Genomic DNA, 19,302 nt, shown 5'->3' with positions numbered 1-19,302 from the left:
GCTATAAAGAGGTACTGGCTCACTAGGAATAGTCCCTGGCTTAGATGTGTGCTCCATGTGAGTCTCTTTTAAGTGGCAGTGACCTCAGAGTCCTCCCCCAGCATCCTGCCTGATCTGACAAGAGGGAGTCAGTCATGTCCTTCCCTCCTTTCCCAAGGGGACACAGCACCTGTATTCTGATAGCCAGTTATAAATTCTGCTTTGTGTCTGACTTTTGTACTAGCCGTGAAGGGAAGGAGAAAAATGGTACTGAACTCCAGCAGCTTTTCTGTTGGGACTTGGTCTCTTGACCCTCAAGCTACGTGACAGATGGTGTGATGTATTGCAACTCCTGTACATGGTTTCCGGTAAACTGCTGCCATCTGTAGTACACAGTTTGATCAATGTGTGTGAACATTTTTGGCCTGTTTATTTTACAGTACTAGACTTCCTAGCCATACAGACTGCACTTTGCCCTTTGGGATATGATTATTTGTAGGCAAAGTTCAAGAAATTGCTGAAGAACTTAGAGAAACAATTACTTTTGTTTCCAGCTGATTGGGAATGAAGGAACAACAGTGCAACTCTAAGTCAAATCCACGCACTCTGATGGTAGAGGGTCACTGTTACCCAGTGGGTTCTGCACTGATTTTGTGAAATAGTTCTCTCAAGTTCCTTGAGCATTTGTAGAGAGATACTATTTATATCCAGCCTTCAAGTGTAAGCCAGTCATACTACTCAGAATTGCACATGCTTTAATAGTAACAAGGAAGAAAGGTTCTCTATTTTGCAGGTGTGGAAAATATAATATAGGAAGGTGACCCTTTCAGCTGGTGAGGGAGAAAAGAACAAAAGCCAAAGTTCCAGAAGTATCCGTTAGAACATAACTTCCCCAAGAGAAAATCAGAGTATGGTGGGCAACCACACAGAATCCCTGCAGCCTTATTAGGTGAACTAATTTCATTTCAGCAAGCCTGTAATTTTTTACAGATGACATAACATGATTAAGAAGTGTAATTTGAATGTCTGATGCTAAACTAAAACAGATGACATGATGGCTCTGATCAGACTGTGTTTTTAAATAGCACTTGTTTAGAAATATGTGCTTCACAACAATGCAAAGGTCAGAACTGGTTTTCATGTCTTCTATATGTGCCAAAGTATCACAAGGTGAAATTCAGTTGTTATCACATTTGCTTTGCTATCTGTCAGATATGTGTAAAGGGACTTGTGGCTGAAACAATCTGAGCACTGTAAGTGCTGGCTGCACTGGGACAGATTATGTTTTGTCTCATCTTTCAGAGCTGCTGCCATGTGCCCTGGTCTATTCAGAGTGATAGATGCAGTCATTGTGGGCTGCACACCTGTGTTGTAAAGCTATCAGATGAAAGCTCCCTTAATTTGATAAGAAAATACTAATGCCTGACCAGGAACATGCAACATTATCACAGGTTCAAGGAGAGTAGTCTTATCAAGTAATCACCAGACTCATAGCCTTAGCTCAGGCAATGAAATGTGTCACCAAAATCAGTAAGTTCCTTGTCACAGCTCTTTCATGGGGAATGCTTCATTCATGTTACAGAATAGACCTGAATTAGCTCCTCCAAATTTCCTTTCCCTTCCCCTCCTCCAAGGTCAAAGCTATGAAGACGAAGGGCATATCCTGCTGGCATGTCTCTCACTGCTCAGGAAATCTGGACTCTATTCCTGTCCTTTCCCTTGGTCTAATGGATAACCTTGCACAAGTAATTTCCCCCCTCTGTGCCTCCATGCTCTATGAATAAAACACGATTAACTGCAAATCATCTTTGCTTGCTTTTTATAAAAATTATTTGTTTCAAAACCTTAAAAAGTAATATGGTTTATTTCTGGGCTAGGAGTGGGATAATCAGAAGTAAGCCATGGCTCATTTATGATTTTTTTGTTGTTTGTATTAAGGCATGTCTTCAGAAGATCCAGCTCAGGTTGATGCCTCTTATCCAAAGCAGGCTGAGAGCAACTCAATATAAATATTGTATAAAATGGTTAGAGATTATCAAAAATAGAGAGATCATTATTTTATATTCTGAACAGGTAGTAAATGGTATTGATTTGGCTGGTTATTGAGTAAATAATTATAGTATATGCCATGCTAATTTCTTCTGGGCAGTATCTCACTTTGAATAGTCCTATTTAAAGTCCTGTTGGAGTAAATAATACCAAAAAATTGACCTAAAAGAGAAATTGTTTGCTCAATCAAAATTACATCATTTGTTTTTAAATAGGACGTATATATACTCGCATCTGAATCTCTAGTCCTTATAATGTGAAGGAAGTGATAGTTTTCAGGTTGTTCATAGTAGGTTTTCTTCTCAATGTGGAGTTGACTGCTTTTATCAAATCACGAAGTTTTTAAAGTTATTTTGATGCCTAAAAAAATGCATTGATTTTTAAAAAATGTTTACTGGAGTTTTCAAAAACATCAAGGTACTTAATTTAAATTGGGAGGCTTGAAAATCTCAATAGGCTCATCTTTGCATCGTTAGACATCTATATGCCTTGAAAAATTAGATCTAGACCTCATTATCAAACATACATTACTTTGGTATTTCAACACTGGAGATCAAGGCATCCTTATTTGGTAGGAGTTTGCAGGAAAAGGGGTAAAGGGCAGATAAAACAAAGTGGGGAAAAGAGGTTTGAAAAGGTTGAGTTAAAACTCCAAATGGAGAATAATTTTTTTTCCAGCTACCAAACTGAAACACAGATCAGGGAATTCATATACCAATGCTTGGATACAAAAATAGTGGCACCTCTGGCTGTATAGCAAAAGACCTGAGCAGAGAAATTCGGGATGTTACTGTGCTCTGCTGCACCTCCTGTTACTGAGAATCACTGCTGCCTTGTGAGTGTGGTGCTTGGCCCTGGTTTCTGAGCAGACACTGGTGCAATGTGGCACACCTGCCACAAGCACAGATAAACTGTGGTCACCATGAGGAACCCTGGCTGAGCTTTGCTACTGGAACTACAGTGATGGATTATATGAGCTCACAGCTTTCTGCCTCACAGGCTGCTGTAGGAAAAAGGGCACAGTGGAGAGGGAGTTGCTGTCATGCACAAATAGTACATGTTATAAGTTACCAACGTATTCCCCAGCATAATTCAGAATGGCCCTCTTCAAGGTGAAGCAGGAACTGATGTTTGTGGTTCAAGGTCCTTGTGTTGTGCATGAAATGGGCTGGAAAAGATATTTGGTATTTCAGCCTATCGATAGTTTCTGTAAAGAATGTGTTGATATAGATAGATAGATAGATAGATGGATAGATATGCAACAGGGTTTTTGGAGAAGGTGCCACTGAGTTCACACAGTCACTAAAGATGAGTGAACTGCAAGGCAACTGTGGAAAAGCTTTTTTTGGTACACTGACCTTTGGAATCAAAGTACTAGTGGCTGGCTGGTGCTCTCAAATTATACAGTAAATTCAGTTTATATAATGGTCATTGCTTATTATGCAAAACTTTATGGAAATGTCTCAAACCAGCCTTTGAAACTGCAGGTATAGTTTTCTCTCCTGGATATTTATAAACAAATTGTGTTGGCATAAAGTTAATGAGACTGTCCTCTTTAAAGCATGAAAGACTTTGTTCCTCCTTGATTTTGTTTATACCATTTGACACAGATTTTTCACTCCGTTCATTGGAACTGAATTTAGCATCATTAATACGTATGGCCAGTCATCCTGTCAAAACAGCTCTGTGAACATCTTTGTGCACGTTCAAAAATAGCAAAAACAAAGCCTGTCTGTCCCTCAGACTTGCCCACACTTACATGGGCACATCCCCCCAAGGATAGGGCTGACACAGAAAGCAGTATGTTGCAAGTCAACTGAAGGTGGGATTTGGGGTTCACACTAACCCATTATAGGCTGCAAAGATGCAGTTACTGTCATGGAAAAAACCCAGTATCATGAATTATCATTGTGTTTTCTTAGAAAATTGTTTTTTTAAATGGAACTTCATTCTTGTCACAGCAGGACTTCTCAGATCTACTAGCACCTTCAGGACAGGGTAGAAGTGATTTTATTTGTGGAGTCAAATTAATGCTTATAAGGAAAAAAAAGTCACCAATTTTTTTTTTACCTGCTAAAATTAAGTCGGTTTGTGTAGAAGGAACAGATGCTGCACTGCAGCTCTGTGATAAGTAATGTTTGCAGCCTGTGCACTAAGTGGAATTTAATAGTTTTTCTCTCTGGGGCAGATTGCCTGTGCTCACTTAAGTAAACAGTCTTTGCTTTCTATTTGTGATGCAGCTGCACTTCTGACAGTGAGACGGGGGAAGATTTCAGGTACGGTATCGTACGCGATTATCGGTCTTCCTACTAAATCGGTTGCAGTAGAAGGAACCAGAGGCTTCAAAAATCTATGGTTAAGATTTTCAGAGTCAGAATTCTGAAAATCAATGAAACTTCAACTGCATTAATTGTCTTAGGATACAATTTTTGAAACCACCTATGCAAGTTATGAAAATAAGAGCTAGATTTCCATTATGAAAACATTATCTCCATTGCCATTTGGAGAGTTTGAAAATCATGTCGTAACTTTCCTGTATGTCTTTGAAAATCCTTCTCTTGAAGCCTGAATCAGACTATTCCCTAATGCTACACTTTAAAAAAATAGTATTTTCATTTACTAAAGCAAATTCTCCCCATTACCCTACAGTTTTAACATCCTGTCATAAGTTTATTTTCTCACCTAGTATTCTTCAGGCACACACAGACTGAGAAGTCTGGAGAGTAGCAGATTAGTCCATCTGTTGGCATGGGATCCTTGCATGGAAATTATTTGTACCTGATTAACATAGCTCAGCTTGGATTCTGGGAATATCTATCAAATCAACTAAGTACAAAGCTTTCTCACTGGGTTGTCATTCTAGTGTGGCATCTCCAGAATGGTAAACCTTGTACAAGTGACAATCCTGTCCCTGCTGGAATCAGTGAGAACTTTGTTACTGAAATCAGCAGAGGAAAAATGTGATTTTTTTTCTTGACTTAGGCTAAACTGTGTGACTTCTACTGACCAGAATATTTTCTCAGTTCTGTGATTCACCAACTGTTCCACTGCCTTTTCTTTAAATTTATCAGCATCTTCTCTCCCATTTACCTTATTTCACAGACTTGTTACCTGGTTGTCAGACTGAGTCCTGTAAAACTTCTGCTGCCATCTATGTGTAGTATAAGAGAGAGTTTTATGTACCTAATGACTAAGCCCTTGTGGTAAAGGATACTTGGAAATCTCACAGTTCTGTCTGTATAAGAGAGACTGAAATTTCTGGGCCAAGTTAAAGATGCCTTAAGATACAAGAGAAATACGATCAGAATTAGACATTCACATGTTTGAAACTGTTGTGGGAATGGACAGCAAAGGATGAGATAACATGCACCACAGTATGGCATATTAAAAAGTAGGAAAGAATATTAGACTGTATGAAGCAATTACCTACATTATCCTATGTTCTGCTAATCCTAGTTGGTTAAGTGACATAAGACTATCTCGGGTAGTTTTGTTGCTCTAACATCCTGTAGAACACCTCTGGTGTTCTCAAAAGAGAGAGCATTTTGAGCCACTCTTGTGAGGTCTTGAGGATTTGCTCATAGGTGTTGAAGGCATTCTACAAGGTTGTGAAGCACTTCTCAGAACAGAAGCTTTAACCATACCATTTTAGGTCAATATCACGCAGCACAGAATTTTAGCGTAAAGAGACTTATTTCTGTTATGCAGTCATTTTGCTGGATTTTTAATTATAGCATAGTGATAGTACTTTGTGATGTTATTTGCACTGTCTAAAAAAATTTCTTTAAAAAAAAAACCAAACCAACTTGTATTTGTTTTCTGCAGCCCAGAGAAAGAATCTCCTGTTGACACGGAATTCAGGTACAACATTTTAAAAACTAATGGGAACCTTCAGAGGGCCTTTCCAACTTCAGCCATTCTGTGACTCTGTGTGAACATTGTTGAGAAGCCTCTGCACTTAATGAGTTATTCCTCCTTAGAAGACAAGCAGAATGTCTCTGTATGCAGCTACTGCAAGATTTAAAATAAAAACAAGGAAGTGACCCTTGCAATTTAATAATGGTAAAAAAAATATACTCCTGAATGCTCAGGACTGGCAATACCAGAATGCTCCAATACCATCAGGCTGAAAATAAGAGAAGCATATTTTTTGTGCATGCAGTGATAATACAGGACAGAACAGTACACATTTCTCTCATACCTGGAGAACACATGAATTTGAGTTGTTGACTTATATTAGAAATTAATGAGTTGTGCAAAGTAAGCAAAACAAAACTGTAGTCAGCAATCCCAAAACACACAGGAAAGGCTTTGCAATGTATTATTTCCTGTACCAGTATAATCATAACTCCATTGCATTTTAAGTGCATCTATTTCCTTTTTAAAATCACCAGCATTTCAGACTTGCTATATTTATTAAGGTACTGATATTCATGTGTGAATGTCCCTTAACTAGTTGAATTTTCAGTGATCTTGAAGGTGTACTGACCCTACTGGACTTAATAAAATGAAATGTGAAGATAGAGATAGATTAAGAACTTTAAGCAAACGATCTTCACAGAACCACAGAATCCCGGAATGGGTAAGATTGGAAGGGACCACAATCATCTGGTCCCACCTCCCTGCTCAAGCATGGTCATCCCAGAGCACATGGCACTGGACTGCATCCAAATGGTTCTTGAATATCTCCAGTGAGGGAGATTCCACAACCTCTCTGGGCAACCTGTTCCAGTGCTTGGTCACCTGCACAGTAAAGAAGTGGATGTTGTTTCTTTTGACAATGTTGTTTCTGATTGATGAATTAATATGATTCATGATTAATGAACAGGTTTAATTCTATATTGGCCACAGCTCATAATCTCCAGGGACCTTAGGGAAGGTTTTCTCTATTTATTGTAAGGCTGAATTTTTCTATCTGCCTCTCTGTGATAATTAAGAGGCTGTGGCTAGTCTGTTGTGTTGCAAGAGGGGAAAAAATATACTCCACTGATGAAAACACATAGTTGTTTATGCGCTCTGGGGGTAGGAAGCGGTTGCTTCCACTTGCAGAATAAATCCCTCATAAGTCTTTACCTGCTAAGCCCTTTATTTGCATTTGGTCCTATAAGTGGGAAACCTTAGGTAGGTTCCAGGCAGACTTTCAGACCAAGTCTTGCACACTTCATTTCAGAATATTTTATTCTCTGGATTTTTTGCCACATGTCTCTCACAGTTGCAGCAACAGTTGTGTTTGATTGCCTCTTGCCTGTAAGCAGCACTGTAGACATGCTATAGATTTCACATGGGGTCAAGCACTTGCAGACTTTTTGCTTATGTCAAAATATGATCTGCTCTGATATGTTCTCATGGTGTCAGTTCGCAGTTAGGATTAATTTGGAGGAACTTGCTAAATTCTAAGTCCGTAATCAATTTTGCCAAGCTCATTGCTTGTTCCCAAGTTCCTTGCAATAATCAATTCTCTCTGATGTCCTACAAGCAGAATATATTCCAAGTATGAGTGGTATTCCCAGGCATTGTGCTGGTTCTCAGCATGGAGTACATCATACTGGGCAATGCCTGTATGTTCACTCAAACAAGTTGTAAAAGACTTTTTCTCAAAACTTGGCTGTTATTTTTCAAAAACTAAATTAGAAGTAACTTTTTGATGGCACTGAGAATTAAGAGCTGCAAAGGCACAGTTTCAAGCAATGAAAAGGAGAGGAGGGGAGTAAATCATCTTGGAATGCTCAGAGCAATTTTTTCTCAATTATTGGTATGAAAATTTCATAGTAATTGAAAAAATGCTTCCCTCTTGAGGCAGAACTGAATGCTCTTTGCATTAGATTTTGCCACTGCAGGCTGTACTGCCTAGGGAATTTTTTTTGGTTTTTTTTTCTTGTGTTTTGTTATATCTGTTTCATTTTCCAGTAAAGAAAATACATAAAACACCATTAAATTCTAATGAACCATCAGAAATTTGGACTTGGAAGCATGTTAGCAGAGTAGTGGAATTGTGTGTCCTTCCAGGTCGTCAACAAAAATTGGATCATTGGATGCTATCATGACTTTCAAAACAAGCTTGGTAAAAGCCTGAAAAAACGAGCAGGGCAAGTGACCTTAACTGATAAAGGAAAATAAAGTCTGTTTTGGCAGCTCATGGTTTCAACTGCTTTCAGGTCTGACTAGAAGGAGGCTGCTGTAATGGCTGTCTAGCAGACAAAGGCCACGTTTGAGTGAGAGATCCTATCTCCTTATTGGATTAGCTGATATAGCTAGAAAGGAAACAGATATGCTTTTAGGCGTATGATCCCCCCTTTTGGCCTTTTTCTGGAAAAATGGTGATATGCCAATGATTCTTCCAACAGTATCAGTTGCTCTAACAAAAGATGTTGCCTCTCTCCCAGCTTAGTGCACCACGGCCAACAAAAGCACTGCTACCACTAGCAGGCAGATACTTTTATGTTTAAATAGCAATAATAATAACTCCTGTGAAATAATATGTGCATGGTGAGACCCTGTTGATTATACCTGGTAAGTTGTCCCTTTCTGATGATATATATTGAGGGCAATTTTATGCAGGGAAATTTAGGAAATATTTTTTATCTGTGTTCTGTTTTCTTTCCTTTATAGGCATAGAAATATTTCACCCATTTACTTTGTTACTCTAGGTCTCTGATTAGAATGGGGAAAATATATGTGTTTAGGGTGGAGGGAACTGTATTTGTGCACATGTCGAGTTGTTTGGGTCATTTTCAAACACTTTAAAAATATCTTTTTAGAATGTCCCCCCTGAAATGTATTGTTTAACTAGTGATCTGCTGTCCATATTTTTTTTAATTAATTTATCGAAACAGCTGGGATTCAGTCTTTTGTAATTTCCTTCCTGCCATCTACACTGTTCAAGAGGCAGCTTTACTGAGCTAGCCTCTCCAAAACCCACTTCACAGCAGAAAAAGAGGGAACAAAGTGAAATTCAGTTGGGTGAACAATTTCAGTGTTCTGTTGGAAAGTTAACATCTTATATATTTCTGTAATGGGAAAGCTATTGATTGACTTCAAGAAAAGAAATGAAAGCCAGCATTTTTGAAGAGTAATTACCAGTTTCTTCCTTTACAAGAAAATGATTTCCAAAAACACCTACTGCACTGATAAGCTGGGAACAAATTTTTGTTTGGTTGGTTTTTTCCAGGAAAAGAGGCTCAGTAGCATATGCATCCCAGAAGCCTTGGTTGCTCAATGCCACAGTGGAAGAGAATATCACGTTTGAAAGCTCTTTTAACAAACAGAGGTAACAGGTTCCAGCCTTGTTATGTGTTTTACTCCCCTTTTCCTTAAATATAGGGGTTGTGTGGGTCAAGCATGGTCCCCATCTCCCTCTAGTAACAAACATACTGCACCTGCCTGAGTATGACAATCCCCCTTTGACCATGTTTTTCCTGAATGTCTCACTTGAACTTAAGTGTACAAATGTTTTCATTTCCAAGAACCATGTTTGTCTAGCATGCAGTATTCCCACACCGAATTGGCTAGTTTAACTCACCTAGGAGGACATTAGGTATTTGGGAGTGGGAATGTTGTTTTTAAAGGGTTAATGGGCTGCCTTTTTACTCAGTATAAATGCCCACCAAACATCATAAAATATTTAGGAGTCAATTGCTGATATTCCATCCCCCCCATCCTTAAAAGAAGTGGTTGACTATGTATTCACATCCTACACACATTTTTTTTCTGTCATCCTTGGATATTGAAACAAGAAACAAAGGCCCTGAGCATGAAAAAAATTAAATGGTAAAGAATAGCAATATGCCTTGGAAGAAGTTGTGTTTGTGTTTCCAGGGTTTAACTATTTAACATTTTTAATTGGGAAGCTGACCTAAGATCCTTTTTCTTAGCTGAGATATTATTTACTTACCTGTGATTGAAAGAGATCCCATTAGAACAATTAGTGGGTAACAAATATGTTTTCCACCGTGTGATTTTTTCCAGCTGGTTAATTTTTGTTCCTCTGCAGGTAGGCAATGTGCTTCTTTAGCAGTATCTGTGTGGATTTTGCATTGCCTTTTTTTGTTTCCTCAGGTACAAAGCAGTAATTGATGCTTGTTCCCTCCAGCCTGATATTGACATTCTCCCTCATGGAGACCAAACCCAGATTGGAGAGAGGGTCAGTAAACAGCTACAGGCTTCTATTTTTGTTTTAAATATATAGAGGGGGTTTTATTATTTTGTGGTGTTCTTAAAATCTTATGGGTTATTTGGCAACAAAGATAATCTTTTAGTTAAGTGTATGTTTGGGTCATTAGTCTGAAAGCTCATTGCTCAGTAAACATGGAAACACTGTCATTTATGTGAGCTGCAATGATTTAAATGTGGTGCTATCAGAATGTTTGACTATTCTGCAGCTGCTATTGCAGATATCCTGACTTTACAGGGCATTTTTTGGTTTCTTTAGGAGTAACATAAAAATAAGTAGTACATAGATTTTTTAGAGCCCCTTCATTTACCAAAGGGCAGGTGTTTAATCAGCAGCAAATTAAGCTTTATCACATCAGGGAAGACTAAGGAGTGACAGAAAAGGAAACAGAAGTAACAAATTTGTAAATAATTTACTCTAGCATATACTGGCACTGGCACAAACAAATAAAAGAACCCAACTGCCACTCCGCCCCAACACACAAACCACCCCCACACAGATAAATTAAGGATACATTTCCATGCTTAATCTCTGCACTGGCTACCATGTTAATTTTAAATGGAATAGTTCCAAACCAAGCTCATTGTGTAGCCAAACAAATGTTTTCGAGAGGGGAAGGAGAAGGTGGGATAGCATCTTTTGGCAGCAGTGCTGGCTTATGAGAGTTTAAGGTGGTTGTGAAACTACAGGTGGATCACAGGAAATATAAATAACTTAAAGCAAAGTGGTAGCAGGGGACTGAAGGCCAAAAGAAGTACAATAGCAACCGGGAAATGTCCGTAATGTCCATGTCAGCATCGTCTGACCTCCCACCTGGCAGTTACTGATTATAGTATATAATGAAGCTGATTTAGCATTACAACATACAGTAGACTGGAAAAAATAAGCCCAGGACACAGCCAGACTCACAAGGCTAACTTTTCAGCAGAAGTGTAGTTTAGGCTGCCTGCAGAATATCTGTGCCACCTACAGCATTGTGTCACCACAACCGTTAAACATTTCATGTCCTTCTGTATGGAGTACAGCCCCTTACGGAATGTTCTGGCTTCTCTAACAGTTTGTGTCCTGTATTCCCAGCTGGATTGCAGCCCCACGCTTTTGAAAAATTTCTCTGGGTTTCTTTGCCCAGAGAGTCTGCTATGGGTACTCCAATCAGAATATGAATATCCAGTTGATGCTTTTTTAACTGTCTGATTGTTTTTCTCCTGCTTATCTTCAGGGTATTAATCTGTCTGGAGGGCAGCGCCAACGTATCAGCGTGGCAAGAGCACTTTACCAGCAGACAAATGTTGTGTTCCTGGTGAGTAGGTGCCCTTATGTTTATGCTCCATGCAGAGGCACGAGATGCAAGCATTTAAAGTACTTCAGGGGTCACACACTGAACACTGTGTTTCACTGAGCCAAGCCAAATGTGCACTGTTTATTTTATATCTGGTGTTAGCTAGCCTGCAGGTAAGAAGCATTTTGTAAACGCTGCAGACAGACAGATAGATAGGTATTACAAATTGAAATGCTGATGCTTCCCCTCTCAGTATATTGAAAATTCTTTTTGACCCTTGTTTTTATCTTTGGAAATTTAATAATTTTAACTGTATTCATAAAATTCCCAAGCTGTCTCAGGTCTAAAATTAATGTTGTCTTGTGTCTGGGGTGTTTCCTTTCTGCAACAAACTAAGCTGGTTTTCCTCCCTGAACTGCACGTTGTATATCCTGTCCCAGCTTCAACAGCCATGCTATGGAAAAAGGAGTGAGAGCAGGCTCTAACAGCTTCATAGGTGGGAAAACAGATGCATCCTACATACTCACAAGTAGTGAGCTTGATGGCTTTCCAATTTAGGACTTCCTTCTCTAGCTCAGTTTTCTAGGAGGTTTCAATCCAGCTGTTATGACAGTGAGACATGAGTCACATGGGATTAGAAAAGCTGTGCACATTAGAGGTCATCCCTGAAAGTCTGGGAGGTTACTTAGACCTTTCCTTGTAATTAGGCTGACCACGATGTGCTTGCTTCATGTGTAGGGTATTTCCAGGCAATGATCAGAGTGCAGGAGAGTAGAGAGGTGTTAGGCAGGTGCTGCAAGTCAGCAGATCCAGTCAGGTTGTAACTCCATTTTGCCCCTTTTGTCCTTTTGTGAAGGACACTCAATAACCTCCTAATAGTAGCAGGTTCTCATATGGTTTGATAATTTAAAACCACCTACAAATAAACTTTTTTCCAGTTCCTAATATTTAAAGAAAATAATCAGGAATCCTTTATGTTATTTGCAAATTGTCAGTTCTTTTAAGACTGATTTTGTGAACAAATGCGCATGAAACTTCTCTCTCACAAGCCTGAATGTAATATTTGTTAAACATCTTGTGATAATTGCAGACGTGAGAAAAGGTCGTGTGATGATTCATTGCCTATTTTTTTCTTAATTACCTTCATTCACTGTTACATTTATTTGTTAGTCTGTATCAGACTAGTCCTGTAGCATGAGCTGAATCTTTTCAGGTCTCTTGTTATCAATGTATCATTATAAGCATATATGTAGTGAGTGCTGCCTTAATGAGCAGCCTCACCTGACTTCACGGTGCAGTCTTGTGTTCTGTGAGCTGGCAGTGCCAGTCCCCAGAGGTGCAGCATCACACTGGAGGTGGCTGTGCACAGACCCTGGGCTCAGAATGGTGTTTAGGGCTGTGCTAGATCGGATCTGCAGCAGCAGAGCTGACAACACAGGTCCTTGCTCAGTGAGCTCAGTGGACACACAGTTGCATATACATTTTTGAGAGTAAATCGAGCATCACAGTTAGAAGTTACTGTGTTTCAAAAGCACTATTTAGGTGCTTTATGTTATGATGCTCTGATTTATTAAGATTTCAGCGGTCATATTTATCTTACTGTCAATTTCAGGTATATTTGGGTTTGTAGATGCATGAAAGCAACAATACTTAAGTGTCTAATACAGTCACAATAGAAATTGTTGCTAAATTTAAGGGAATAAAAATTTAAGGGGATTTTCTAAAACACTCACCTCTTTCCTTATACCTCTCCCTAACTAACTGGTGGCAGTGATGTCACCCAGAAAGCAGAATTAATTAAAATTCAACCCTACTTTATCAACAAACCCTTGGAGAAAAAAAAACCAAATTTGATTTTCAAGAAAGCCTGGGTTTAGTGTAATATATTAGCATGAAATAATAATACTAAGTAAATCCTATGGCCAGTATCACTATTGGAAGCAGAAATATCAAATCAAATCACAAAGTTTGTAATTCCATGTAAATAGGATTAGGTAAACAAGTTCCTCAAAAGATGGTACAGATTAGTTTATAACTAAATGAATTGCCTATAATTAATTGATTCAATAAGGTAATCTGGGTCATAAATCAAACATCTGAGCTGAGGCATCAAAATGATCAATATTGCTCCTTTTTGTGATTTTTTTTTTGTGATTCCTTGTTAATAAATAATGTCAATAAATTATTGATTTGTGAATTTAAAAAAAAAAAATCTAGAGGCAATTATATACAAAGGAAATGAAAATGTGTTCATTGGCCCTGGCCCTGGAGCAGTTATGCAATACCTGCCACAGACCCACACTGGGGCATTGTCTCGAGCCCGACAGACACTGTGTGCTGCTGTAATGTGGGCCATGAACACATCTGGGGGCAGGACCAGGTCCCAGAAAGCCTTTACAAAGTCATGGCATTACCATATGTCTGAGTGCTCACTGCAAAAAGACAGTTCAAGGTTTGGTGTTATATAATTTAAGAAAACCATTCCTCAGCACAATTTAGATCTTCTGAGGCTTCTTTTATATGTCTGTATTGATCTAATTAGTTTTACTGGTATTGAAATCTGTGAGTTTCCTTAAATCCCTGAAGCTGTGGCTCTAGAAGCTGACCCCTTATCTTGACAACAGGATGATCCATTTTCTGCTCTGGATATCCACCTGAGTGATCATCTCATGCAAGAAGGGATCCTGAAAATGCTGCGGGAAGACAAGCGGACCATTGTGCTGGTGACTCACAAGCTGCAGTACTTGCCCCATGCTGACTGGGTAAGAAAGCTCTTCCCTTTTTTTCTGAGGAGGCAAGAACATGGCACAAACATGTCTTGCTACAAATAATGCTTTCATAGTTAATGAGAAGATATACAATAAACATCTTTTGCAAATTGGCCAGTGAGTTCGGGGTGCCATAATTTTGAGATTCCCATCTTAGAACACCTAAACAGGTTGGATTTTCATAGAGCTGCTACTTAAAACGCTTGTGAAAGCAGGCTGCATTTAAAATAATATCGAATATCCAACACCCTATTGAAAAATTTTGCTCATTTTTTTTAATTTCAAAACAATGAAATGTTTGAGTAACACATTTGACTTTGCTGGGATGTTACTAGGAATTTGTGCTGTCACAGAAGAAGGTACATTTATGGATATTGAGGTACATGGAAATATAAGGAAAATACCAGTGTTTCCTTGATGTTAGTACTAATATATAATGTATCAAGAACATTTTTACCCTTGTATATTGGTAAGATTTTAAGAAATATGTAATGTTTGATTGTTTTGTTAGGTTTCTTTGTTATATCCTGTAGTTTGCAGGAAAAAAAAAAAATGAAGGTTTGTAATTGGAAATGTCAAAGATGAAGAAGGAAGTTTGGTTTTTCAGATTTTTTTTTATTATTATTATTTCATTGGTATGCACTGGCCTTGCACTTAGTTCTCCTATGGTTATCCAGCTACAGCATCCCAGGTCTCCTTGCCCCTGGTGATTGATGACTGCAGTTATACCTCCTAGCAGGACTTCTCTCTGTTCTGCAGCTTGCACAGACTACAGCAGCAGTTTACTTGTCTCAAGAAATAATCGTATTTCAGCTGCTGCCTGTGCTTCATATTGGCTTGGTATAAAGTTGCAGAGAGACATTAATCTTGTTCTGACCATGTTTTTGGTGGGCAGCATTTGTCCTTTATGGTGTCTGCTGTGACCTTGTACATTTGTACACCTTTGAGTTCTCAACACAGGTCTGGTTTTCTGGTTAGTGTCTCTCAGGATGCAGTAATTTTCTGCCTTCTTCCCCTCCCTGTGAAGTCAATTTTAACTTCTTGGTTTTTATTGTTAAATATTTGCATTTTTTAAAAATATACTCAGTTATGGCCTTGTATCAGTATAATCATTTCAATTTTCTTTGTGAATGTCAGACCCATTTTTAGGTGTTGGTGTTCTGGGAAGTGTATGAAACTTACTTCATTTTATTATCTTCTACATGTGTTTCAGTAATTTTATTATATATATTGTTTCAAGCAGCCTGTAAGACAGAAAGGATTTTTATTAACTTTATCATTTAAAGATATTATCAAATAGTTCAGGTTTTATTCCTAAGTACAAGTGTCATTAAGCCTTAGCCAATGGACTGAAGAGAGAATATTTGTTCTATTAAGGAATTTTAAATAAAAGTATTGTTTGAAGTATATGTGATGGCCTCCTAAATCTTTGTAGCAAAACCCTCAGAAGAATTCAAGGTCCAATCCAATTGTAGGTTTCCTGAATGCACTTACCACAAAAAAAAATCCTTGTTTGCTCCATTTTTACCTTTGCTCTGGTGTAAATTCTTAGCAATAAGCAGAAAAGATTATTTCCCCACACCCTACCCATGGAAATTTCTGAGCTTCCAGGGAGAGAGAAAAATAACTACTGCATTAACTATTTTTTAATGATGTCATGTGGGTTTGCAATCTGCACGCCTCATTTTCCAATTCTCCTTGTCAGATCCAAAGTGAAGGTAGTTACAACGTGAATATAATGTAATTACACTGATGCAAACCCGAAAACCATTCTCTTCAGACTTTGTCTTGCATATATAATTCCTTTCAAACTGTGTCGACAATTTATGCTTTTAAAGCTTTACAGATTCAAATTCCCTAGCTCTTCCTTATCAGTCTGTGGTATCAAACAGAGGGAGCCAGCATGCTCATGTCTAATTGCCTGAATGAGGTCAAAACATACTGCACACAGTGTGCTCCTAAAAGCTTTTTTCCTTTTAGGAGGTAGGAGAACTCTAAAATCTTATCTTGCTAATGACTTGTATTTAGGAAGAGTAATATGCCCCCCTGTCTGCTGACAGAGATCCCATTCTTCTTTCTTAAAAGCAGCCTTCTTTTCTGAAAATGAGAGTTCTGGTTTTTTTGCAGCACCTTCAGTGAAGGGTAGAGTCAAGAGATAGTGTCACTGTCCTTTTAGAAGACAGATTCGTTTGCAAAAATATTATTTATTTAAGAAAAGAGAAAATCCTGTCAAGGCACAGCAACATAACTTTAAAATAAATAGGCATACCTGGCTATTTATCTCACCACTTGTGTTTCTAACTTTTTAGATAATTGCAATGAAAGATGGTTACATCCAGAGAGAAGGAACACTCAAGGACATTCAGAAATCAGAGACTGAGCTTTTTGAACACTGGAAGACATTAATGAATCGACAAGACCAAGAGCTGGAAAAGGTTTTTGATGGGAAGGGCAATCAATATATACAAGAAAATGTGTCTTTTTTTTTTTTTGCTTATGTTGAAAGCTTTAGCAAGGTTGACATGCTGTGTGTGGTATCTAACTTAATATGAATGTCCTATTAGTATTAGCATTATTACTTATCTATTAAGATAAATTCCTTCATCTGGACACCTCATACTTCCTTGATTCTGTTCTAATCCATTTTTGATGGGGAGCCCTATCAAAATATTCTTGGCTAAGGAATATTAAATAGGGCCATTTTAGGAAAAGCATTGCTAATACTGGCAATTGTTTTTATATGCCTGAATTTACTCATTTCACTGGGTAGAAGCTTTTCAGATGTGCCTGTATCATGATGTTTTGCCTTTCATCCTATAACACAAGAAGAATGAGATATTAATCTTGGTTCTTATTAAGTCAGGAATAATTGTCAAAGTTAAGATTCCAAAGGAGTTGGGACTGACAACCTGAAATTAATGTTAGATATTTAATTTATGTCCTTCGGTTTTACACAGATGTAGCAAATCCTTCACTTATGGTTGCCTGCTGTGAGATTTTCACTTGTATTTTTTACTGAATGGAAACAATTTTATCACAGCTAGTAATTTTTTTTTTTCTCTAGTTGAAAATACATGAACTGTCTCTTTTTTAGGAAACCACTGTTGAGGAAAACCCTGTTTTGGAAAGAACAAATCTCCGGAGGACTATGTATTCCCGTGAAGCACTGCTGAAAGATGATGAAGAGGATGAAGGTAAAGGGCACCCTTTGAACCCATGGATAGTACATTACTGTTTCACAGTTAAATTACATTAGAATGAATTAACATCATTCAAACTGGCAGGAGAACAAATCATTTTCAATGTGGGTCATGATTTGTAAGAGTGATGTTTCCATTGCTTTTACCTCTGGACTACAGTGATTGCAGGCATTCACAAGTCATAACTTCCTCCAAACTTGAGGTTTTTTCTTATATGTGAATGTGATTTAATAATGGACAAAGGATAGTATTAAAGTCACTACTTTCAAATTGCAAAAACATAATTCTAGAAATTGATCACCAAGTGCTGAGGTTTTTTTGTAGCTTCTTAGCATGCATTACTACAAACTTTAGCAGGTTAAAACATGCATGCCTGAGCAGGTACTTTCACCTTAAAGCCACTCTTTATCCTGTATTGTAAGACCTGGTTTGTAGCTGCCACTTGCCACTTCTGATGAAAAGTGTGCACGAATAAGTCAGCGTGGCTGTGCTTTTTTCTTGCACGTTGCAGAAGAAGTAACAGAAAGTGATGATGAAGACAACTTGTCTTCTGTGCTGCACCAGAGAGCAAAGATGCCCTGGAGAGCCTGTGGCAAGTACCTCAGTGCCGCAGGAATCCTCCTCCTGCCGCTGCTGGTCCTGTCCCAGCTGCTGAAGCACACGGTGATGGTGGCCATCGACTACTGCCTGGCACTCTGGACCGAGGCTGTCATCACTAACAGGCTGGAACCAGACATGAAAAACTGCTCTGTCTGCACGGTATGCAATGCCTTGTTCACCTTTCTCTTTTGATCTAACTGTTGGAGTTCTCCCACGGTCAACCTCCTCTCCAGGAGTTGTATGTGGTGCACTATATTTCTAGTAAAAGAGCTGCTTCAGAGTATTTTGAAGCTCAATACGTTTTTGGGTACACAGTGCAGTCAAACTAGCAGTTAAGTTTGGTGTGTTGTTCTCATTCTGCTAGATTTGTTGTATTTTCGTCACGTAGCTGATACACCTAAACCCTGGTCTCTAAAGTAATTTTGATATCATAGGTCTTTTTTATTTTTCCTGTCCTGTTGCATTTTCACTGCAAGCAGGGCTTTTTGTAGTATTCTGTGATTTTAATTTTCTGATTAATCTCATATTTTCATGCAGACATTTCACTCTCCAAAGTATAAAAAATTGTGAGTTAAGATGAGTAAAAATCATGGACAGTTTAATTTAGGGAGGAAAAAAGAATTTACTCCTTATGTTTTTTCAGTCTTGTGCTTGTGTGTTTACAATAAATTTTAAACCTAATTTGAAGTGAATAATTGTGTTACTCTTTGCTTCTTAGGATTTCGACCATTCTCCATATTCTAAAGTTTTCAGCATTCTCTGCTGCCTTGGCATCGTATTATGTCTTGTCACATCAATAGCAGTGGAGTGGACTGGTTTGAAAGTCACCAAAAAGCTACACTCTGCTTTACTAAATAAAATTATTTTGGCTCCAATGAGGTATTTCTCTGATTGTTATACAAATTGTATTGTAATGATTTTGTCTTCTTTACTTCAAGACAGTCTTCTAAGTACAGATTTTATTCAGAAGTAACTGTGCATGATGTTTTTTTAACATGTCATGGAAAATCACCGGGTATCAAATTCCTGAGTAGTTGTTGAAAATGGTACCCAGGCTGCTTGAGTTCCTGGATACAGAGACAAATGCCTCTCCTGCCTAACTGTGACTTCAGAGATTTACTTCCTTGAATGTTTAATTTCTCTTGGCTGTTTTAATTAGGGAGAAAACACAATTATTGATCAATATGTTGTACAGTAAATTCATAGCCTGCATTATCATCTTAATCACTGGAAATATTTACTGTCAGGCAGCAACTG

General features: G+C 38.2%; 1 protein-coding gene across 3 annotated transcripts in view; it reads left to right on the top strand.

Annotated features, from left to right (window-relative positions):
• ABCC8 (ATP binding cassette subfamily C member 8) overlaps positions 1-19,302 on the top strand; it is an 82,898-nt gene that overhangs the window by 41,852 nt on the left and 21,744 nt on the right. For all 3 annotated transcript variants that reach the window (XR_010431184.1, XM_064657469.1, XM_064657470.1), the window contains exons 17-26: positions 4,269-4,304; positions 5,854-5,889; positions 9,197-9,295; positions 10,084-10,168; positions 11,418-11,498; positions 14,102-14,239; positions 16,555-16,680; positions 17,340-17,439; positions 17,957-18,204; positions 18,764-18,924. Coding sequence is in view for 2 of the 3 variants with exons in the window: in XM_064657469.1 (XP_064513539.1) it covers positions 4,269-4,304; positions 5,854-5,889; positions 9,197-9,295; positions 10,084-10,168; positions 11,418-11,498; positions 14,102-14,239; positions 16,555-16,680; positions 17,340-17,439; positions 17,957-18,204; positions 18,764-18,924 (1,110 nt within the window). In the remaining variant the exon portion in view is untranslated. The remainder of the gene's footprint in view (positions 1-4,268; positions 4,305-5,853; positions 5,890-9,196; positions 9,296-10,083; positions 10,169-11,417; positions 11,499-14,101; positions 14,240-16,554; positions 16,681-17,339; positions 17,440-17,956; positions 18,205-18,763; positions 18,925-19,302) is intronic.

Source organism: Pseudopipra pipra, chromosome 6, assembly GCF_036250125.1.
Source record: "Pseudopipra pipra isolate bDixPip1 chromosome 6, bDixPip1.hap1, whole genome shotgun sequence".
In the NCBI taxonomy this organism is placed as follows: Eukaryota; Metazoa; Chordata; class Aves; order Passeriformes; family Pipridae; genus Pseudopipra; species Pseudopipra pipra.
This window is presented reverse-complemented; position numbering and strand designations above follow the sequence as displayed.